The sequence below is a fragment of the Echinops telfairi genome, unplaced genomic scaffold, assembly GCF_000313985.2.
Source record: "Echinops telfairi isolate 266 unplaced genomic scaffold, ASM31398v2 ScPeMD7_23;HRSCAF=83, whole genome shotgun sequence".
In the NCBI taxonomy this organism is placed as follows: Eukaryota; Metazoa; Chordata; class Mammalia; order Afrosoricida; family Tenrecidae; genus Echinops; species Echinops telfairi.
In genome coordinates, this window is record NW_022103920.1 from 33,748,627 (window position 1) to 33,757,045 (window position 8,419).

The 8,419-nt window shown below is 44.1% G+C and overlaps 1 protein-coding gene across 1 annotated transcript in view; it reads left to right on the forward strand.

Annotated features, from left to right (window-relative positions):
• Positions 1 to 8,419, forward strand: part of DOCK4 (dedicator of cytokinesis 4) — a 503,583-nt gene that overhangs the window by 377,642 nt on the left and 117,522 nt on the right. The window contains exons 24-25 of the mRNA XM_045288941.1: positions 5,477 to 5,604; positions 7,984 to 8,118. Of these exons, the coding sequence (XP_045144876.1) occupies positions 5,477 to 5,604; positions 7,984 to 8,118 (263 nt within the window). The remainder of the gene's footprint in view (positions 1 to 5,476; positions 5,605 to 7,983; positions 8,119 to 8,419) is intronic.

The following is an 8,419-nucleotide window of genomic DNA, read 5'->3' on the forward strand; positions in this document are numbered from 1 at the left end:
ACGTCTCCCTTCACCCACTTCTCGGCTGTCTGTCCCCAGGGAGGAGGTCACATATAGTTCCTTGCAATCGGCTCCCTTTCCCTACCCATTCTCCCTTTACCCTCCTTGTTTCGCCACCCACACCACTGGTCCTGCAGGGCTCATCCACCCTGGATTCCCTATATTTTCAGCTCGTATCTGTACCAGTGTACATCCTCTGGTCTAGCCAGACCTGCAGCTCTTACAGCTCTTATAACAATCCATATATCAATTGTATCCAGCATATTTGTACATATGTTGCCATCATTATTTTCTAAACACTTACTTTGTATTTGAGTCCTTGGTATCAGTTCCTTTTTTCCCCTCCCTCCCCCCTCCCACCTTCGTGACTCCTTGATAAATCATAAATTATTAATTTAATATCTTACACCGATAACTGTCTCCCTTTCCCTGTGGTTTCTTACCCCCTCCTCTCCCAACCATCCCCCTACCCTCCTGGTATCGCTACTCCCATTTCAGTTCCTGAGGGATTTATCTGACCTGGATTCCAAGCTCTTATCTGTATCTGTGTACATGCTCCGGCCTAGCCCACAATGAAAGTCAGGATTGAGGTCATCATAGTCGGGGGTGAGGAAACCTCAAGGAGCCAGAAGAATATTGTGAGTTTCATCGGTGCTACACCACACCCTGCTTGACTCATCCCTTCTTTATGACCCCTCTGTGAGGGAATGGGACTTTTTCTTAATCACAACTCTACATTCACCTTCCATACGTACCTAGCACACACACCAGTAGATGCTTAATATTCCTGTCACAAATGAACACTATGCTGTAGGTCAGGTACTAAGGACCTGGATATAGCAGCAATAGGTATTGATTAACTGCTGTGTACAAATGAAAACCAGCACCATATATCAGTTTGCCACCCTATGGTGGCTTGCCTGTTGCCGTGAAGCTGGAAACCATGCCACCAGCATTTCACATGCCAACAGGCTCTCCCATGGTAGACATGTTTTGCCAACAGAGCCTCTAGACTAGGACAGAAGAAGAGGGCATCTAGTGACCTTTCTCAGCTGCTCTTCTTCCTCCCGCACTCTGTGCTCACTGGGAAGTATGGGAAAGGACTGGCTTGGTCCATTCAAGGGTGTTTAAGCAAAATGAAAACAAATGGAAGCCTTCTCTTTGTATGCTCAGCAAGATACACCGTGCAGTGAGCTTTTTTATCTGAGAAATGGAACATGAGCGTTTCACCCCTCCTAAAGAGAAGAGTCTAGTGTTACATGTGTAGGAAGTTAGTGTTTGTTCAACTGTGAGGGTTTTTTTTTTTTTGGGGGGGGGTCCTTTTTGGTTTGTTTTTTTCTTTTCTTAGTCTTCCTTGATGGGTCTAAGAATTATCCTTTTAAAGGTAAGAATTAGCATTTTAACCACTCAGCTTGTTTGGCATTGACCCATCGATCCTATCATTTGCATTGGCTGACATTGCCCTAGAAATGGGGAAAAGTGAATCTGCTAGCTAGAGAATAACAATCTTTTTACAAACACTGGACACAAAGTGTGATTGACAGCACTGTTGGCCAGGGGATATTTTTTGAATAGTATGCACACTGAATATTTAGAAATCAAATCCTATTGGCTGCACAGGGACATAATCAAATGAGCTTAAAACTTCACTATCAGCCAGTGGATTCTAACTCAGAGTCACCCTATGTTTACAAGGCTATACATCTTCATGGAAGTAGAAAGTTCTGTCTTTCTCCTATAGAGCAGCTGGTGGGTTTGGACCACTACCTTGTCAGTAGTAGCCCACCACTTAACTCATGGTGCCACAGTGCTTCCAGACCAGGCCTTGAACTTGATTCAGTGTTTCATACCATAAAAGGTGTTGGTGTTAGCTGTTAATTTAAAGCTAAGGTGTTCAAGTGTCTCAAATGATAACCCCTGCAATGCTTATACTCCTAGAAATAATAACTACTAACTGTAAGAAGAAAATAATAATTCTTTAAAATGAAGTATTCAACTTACATCAAGATGGACTTAGACCGGAGTCGCTGGAGTGGAACCCCTTGAGGGCTCCCTGCACTGATCAGCAGCTGGGACAGCTTATACGTGCATCCTTGTACTGTATAAGCACTGGAGAGCCTGTGTCTTTAGGCTGTATTTCATTTCTCTCCTTGGTGTTTTATAATTTGCAATGTAGAAATCTCACATGCATTTTTACTAAGTAGCTCACATATGGGTGAAAGATGGGACTTTCTGTCCCCTAACAAACTACACGTTTGGAAGCCCACAGGGGCAGTTCTACCCAGTCCTGTCAGGTCACTGTGAGTCAGCATCACCTGCATGGCAGCGAGATTGCTTCTGTTTTGGCGTTCGCATGTATGCTATTGTAAATAGGATTCCTTTTTAAAAGGTGTATCTTATTGTGTTTAAACAAAAATTTGCACAGCACTTTAGGTTCAGATGCAATAATGTCTTCCATTATCTTCTCATTCAATTTTACTACCTTTTTGAAGCCTCCTCATATGAGTAGTTTTGCTAAAATCATACACACACACACACACCACAGAAACTCTGCTTGCCAGAGGTTGACCAGTCTGTATTTTTCTGGTCTTGTAGTGTATTTTGCTGACATCAGCATTCAGGTAATGCTAACCTCAAACATGAGTAGATTATGTTGGAAGATTTTTAACTACAACTTCGATTCCTTTAATAGGTATCTGTTTTGTTTTTTAGTGAGGCAAGTGGAATTTTAATTTATGTAGCTATTTATAAGCTACTCCCATTTTCTGTAAGCCGAGAATAGCCCTTCTGAACCACTGCACAGATGTGCTCTCGTAGAAACACAAACAGAGCAGGAGGAGAAGCCAGGGCATCTGCAAGTGATGTTGTGCATCATGTCAATGCAACTTCTGTCAGCCCTGGGGGACAGAGGAGAACTGCCTCCCAGGGTTTGTGGGCTTCAGTCTGAATGGGAGCAGATTACTAGCTCTTTTCTCCTGTGAATCCACTGAGTGGATTCGAGCTGCTGACCTTTTAGTTACCAGTCAATAATGTCAACTCTTCCTCTGCCAGCCCTCCTAAATATGTCAGCGAGTAATGAAAATGGACTAGGCAATAATTGTGAGTGCATGGCATCATGTTATAAATAGGAAACAACCTACTGTTATTTCTCAAAAGATTGAAATATATACCACAGAGGCATATATTTGGTTTATCACTTGACTCTATCAAATACTTCACGTTAGGGCAATGGAGGGACCACTGTTGGCCTTCTGGATAAGCCTGGGGAATTGCTGCGTATGTTTAACAATCTTTGCTGAGGAGATTACACCAACATGTTTTTCCAGTGTTGAATCTTGCATTTATAATCTGATTATGAAATCATATCTATTTTATTTTTCTAGTGCTGAAGTTGATTTTTGACATTATCAAAAAGGGTTTTTGCATCTGTTTGAAGAAAGATGTTTTTTTAAAGACATGAGCTCACAGTGTTTATGGTAATGGGAGTGGAGACACCACCACGTGAGAGATACCAACAATTTTTAGAAGACTGAGTGGCGTGGTCTTGGCATAGAAAGGCTGAATCATGGGCATAGTGGAGGTGGGTGCGGGGTGTAGCCACCAGGGAGCAAACTGATTGGCACCACGGTACCTCAGAAGACTGGAGAAGAATTCTGGAAAGGCTCGGGGATTTAAAATAGTAAGTCCTTCTAACAACCAAAGATGCTTAGAATATGAAAATGTGTAAGGAGGAGTTAACAGCTCATTCTGCCCCAAATCTCAACTCTATTTCATCAAGAATACTGAAAGTTGTACTCTCTGGAGAATGGGTAGGAGACAGGGCCTGGATTTAGGAACAACAGGTGTAGCTAAATTTGGCATGAGAGGCCCTGACTAAAAACAGTACCTCCCATTTTATCAAGGAGACTTCCCCAGTCACTTCATGCCTAGATTTCAAATTACTAGAACATGGTTTCATGCTCCTCAGAGAAGAACTTGACAGAGTCCTCTCAGGAGAATTGATGGTCCAAGGAAAACATCTCCAGGACTGAAATGCAGGAGTCCCTCTGGGAAACCTGGGCAGATTCCTTCCTAGTCCTTTGGCGATGCCTCACTGGGCTACAAGCTTGTCTGTGAGCACACTTACTTTCCCTGTCAGCATTCCAATGTCTCACTTGCAGTGATGAATGGGCAGTAAAGATCACCAGACACTGGAGACAAACCTCACCGTGAGAGGCGACGGTCAAAATGAAGAGAGGAAAAGAGAAAAAAAGGAAGATGAAGAAAAGAAATCAAGGAGCAGAGAAACATCAAAACTCTCCCGAGAGTGTAACAGATAGTGAGTCCAGGAAACAGGAACAGGAAGGTGTAGAAAAAGAACCTTCAGGGAAATCTAGAAGGAGTGCATAATGACAATATAAGACCTGTCATTAATGTATTATGAAGAATTTAAGAGAGTGTTGACAGAGCACTCAACCCGTGGAACTGGCCATGGGGTGGGGAGTGGGGAAGCGTAAAGAAGCCCTTGGAAACTAAAGGTACGAGTGTTGGGTAGAAGGGTTGGAAAAGACAATAAAAAACAAAGTTGGACAAAAAGAAAAATATTCAAGGATAGTAGACTTTTCAAGAGATTCAGGAAGTGAATGCAGTAAAAAGTTCTAGACAGACCACAAAGGAGACAGAAGAAAGGGGGAAATCATTTAAAAAAAGATCCAAAGCAAGTTCCTGGATCTAAAAGGCATGAGTATACATATTGAAAAGACTGACTCTGATACATGATCGTGAAAGTTTGGGTTGCCAGGGAGAAAGATAAGTCCCTGGCACCTTTCAGAGAAGGGGACGTAGAAAAGTAAGCAAAAAACCCCGCAGGTCACGTACAAAGGCTTGGGAATCAGAACAGTAACAAACCCTGAATGTTTATTTAGATCGGTGTTTCCCTATGTGGGTGATACTTCCCCCTGGGGGGCACATTAACCATCAAAGGGGGCTGCAAAAGCAGATACCTACACTTTTTAATTGCCAGAGGGGTACTAAGGAAAAAATTTCCCCCCTGAAAGGTAGTAGAAAGCCAAATAAGTTTTGGAACCTGTGATTTAGAGTAAAAGATAATGTAATTACTTTGAATGACTGAAGAGTAGAGAAGGGTTAAAAAGCTCACTCCTCATCTACAATCGCAAGTTGGTAAATGATGTAGCTCAACGCAGACTCAGGAAGTAGCAAGTGAAGCATGCCATCTAGAAATTGGGAGGTGAGAGTCAATGAATTCATAAACCTCTTTCAACTCCACAGTCAAAGGCCTCCTGTGGGATCATGGATTGAGGAAACGTGAGGAAAGAAACGATATGTTTTTTAATCGAACCCCTGTAGAAGTCTGACTTTTAAAGTGTATGCCTTTATAATTTAACAATTAAGATGAAGCGTAAGAGGAGATAAGGATTCGCCCAAGGTGTGCGTGGGACTCTAGCAGATGTGACACTAATGATTCTTCTCTCTTCAGACTCCCGGTACATTCTCTTGCCTGTCGTGTTACATCACCTCCACATGCACTTGCAAGCACAGAAGGACCTGATCATGTGTGCGCGTATCCTTAGCAACGTGTTTTGCCTCATCAAGAAAAACAGCTCCGTAAGTAAATACAGGTCTTCCTATGTCGTTCCCATCAGATGGCTGCTGGGAAATGAAATGTTTTAAGGCTTCCAAGAACCCACACTGAAGGGTAACCTCGGAGTCCCTCACTTTTATTTCCAGCTGGGTTGGACTTTCCCCTTTGTTGTTTTTCCCTCAAACCTGTGGGAATGCTATAACCCTGAATAACCTAGTTTTCCTAATCTTGTATTGCAAGAAGGAACTGAATATCAAGTGAGAAAAATTAGAATCCTCAAAGCCTCCCACGTGTGTATTTAATCTTGGTATAAAAAATACTCTGTGGCAAGAATACCTTATTGCCGCAAAAGTGAAATCGCCGGGGGCCCATTCTGTGAAAGGCTGAGTGATGGTGTTCAGTGCATGGCCATGCCCTCGGGTCAGGCTCTGTGGACACGGTGGTGGCAGAGTAAAGCCCCCAGGAGACTGGCAAGATCGTGCAGTACAACCGTGATCACTGTACAGCTATGGCTTTGGGAATTCCTGTCACTGTTCCTGACACTTGATGCAGTGTGATTGCATTGGCATTGCAGTGCAGTTGGAGACAAATCATGTTCATGATTCTAAATGGGACAACTCAGACTACTCATGTGCATGGCTTAGGGGTCTGATGTCAAACCCACCTGCGAAGGACGCCCTGCTCCAGTTCTCTCAATCTGTAACAGTGAACCAAGCAGCCTATTCAGCGGTAGCAACTCCTGCAAAGCAGAGTTTGCCACTAAGTGCAAAGTCTCCTCTCTCTGCCTCCCTGTTACCTCTGTGCTACATCTTCCCCATTTTGATTTCTGCCCAGCTCTTAAAGGGCTTGGCAGTGATCCCAGCAAGAGGTGGAGATAGAAGCCCGGGCCCAAGGGAGCAGGGTTGATATTAGAGAGAAAAAGGCTGGAAAATCCACATCTACAAGTCTAGCCAAATAAACATGCACCAAAAGAGACCATTGATTCTACCCACCCGCCACCCCAGGCTCCAAGAGGGCCCGGGAACGGGGTAGAGCCATGGTGGGAAGGCATGTGTTTGCTCTATCGCTCCTTTTATGTAACCCAATATGGAATAGCCATGGCCTGTCTAGCTAAATTGTGTTTCTAAACTGTAAATGCCAAGAGTAAAAAAAGGATAATTCACTACAGAAAACTGAAGGGGGAGGGGGATATTTATATTTACCAACAGTGGAGGTGGGTTTTTGTTTTGTATTTCCATTTGGAATTTGCAGTCAACTGTTAGCCTTCTCCGCTGAGGAATTCAGAGCAGAAACCAGATCAATAGGGAGAAAACTTTGGTCATTTTCATGCAAGGACAAGGAAGTTGATCTTAAAATTCTAGCCAAGCAGTCTTTTCAAACTCACGTTTTCCGAAAGTAGTCTTTGCCGATCCTGATACTGATCTCCTTGGGAAGGGCATTTGGGCACAGTTTTGTCTGGTGCCAGTGTATCAAGAACCCTATGCCTACTACATGCACCCAGCATAGAGAAGCTGAAGGTCACCTCTCAGCCTGCGAGCTGGGACAGTGCTAAAGCTGCTGAGGAAAGCCATCCCCACGGTGGCCAGCTGGCCTTCGGTCTAGTCTGTGCCTCGTGGGGCTCACCTTAACCTAGTGCCGTTTCTGATGACTGCACTAGTAATTTTTCAAGGAATAATCGTTCACACTTAGCACAGACTTTTGGAAATGCCTTGTGAAACTCTAGTGATGAGAAAAGTAAATGAAATACAAACGGGAGCCAAGGAGTGGTTGAATTTTAGGACCAGGAAGGACATTTGGTGAAGATTCGGGCCCCGAAAGGCAAACTGAGTTGCCCAAAGACACACAACCACGCTGGTGGCATAGCTGGCATGCCTCTGTACTGCTCTGCTCAGCGTCCTTTAATACCTAAAGTCACACCCATTGCCATCAAGTTCATCCTAACTTCTAGCAGCCCTGGAGACAAGATAGAACTCTTCCCTTGGGTTTTCAATGCTGTCATCTCTACAGACACAGACTGCCGCTGGCCTCTGTACAGAAGAGCTGGCGGGTTTGAACCATCAACGCTTTGGTTAACAGCCCAGTGCTTAGCCACGGCACCACCAGCACACATTTCCCTGATACGGCCCACCTTTGGGGTGTATCTTGGGTATGGTGTTGTGTGCTCTTGGGTAACGTGTGAACTTCTCCTGTCTTTGTTTTCTCACCTGGAAAAGGAAGTCATTCACTTAGCCGAGGTCCCGTTCTCAAGCTCTGCAGATCTCTGGCTCTTGGCTTCTGAATTTGGAAATGTGTTTTCCACCCCCACGCCCCAGCACCTCCTTTCAATGAAAGAGAAGTGGTATGCATTTTAAGTCACGATTTCCTGAAGGCTGGTTTGTTATTTGTTTGCTTGTTTGGATCAGGAAAAGTCTGTGTTGGAGGAGATAGATGTGATCGTGGCCAGTCTGCTGGACATCCTGCTGAGAACCGTCTTGGAGATCACCAGCCGACCTCAGCCATCCGGCTCAGCATTGCGGCTTCAGTTCCAGGATGTCACGGTAAGATCAGAAAGCAAGTGACCCGAGCAAGAGGTGCGCTGCTGTGAGAAGTGAGGGAATCTGACCTTGGAGAATTAGCTGTGTGCATTTTGGATGTGTTGATGATGACCTTTCATTGTACCAGGAGTTAGCATACAAAGCACATGTGCTAAAAGACCGTAGACTAAGAAGTTTTTCATTTCAGAAAGCTAAGTCTGATGTTAGTTCTTACTTTGGCTGAAGCAAATTCATTTCCATCCATATTCCTAGTCAACTCGGTAACTTTCCATGCTGCTCATCATCGAATTGCGTGAGGAAGGGA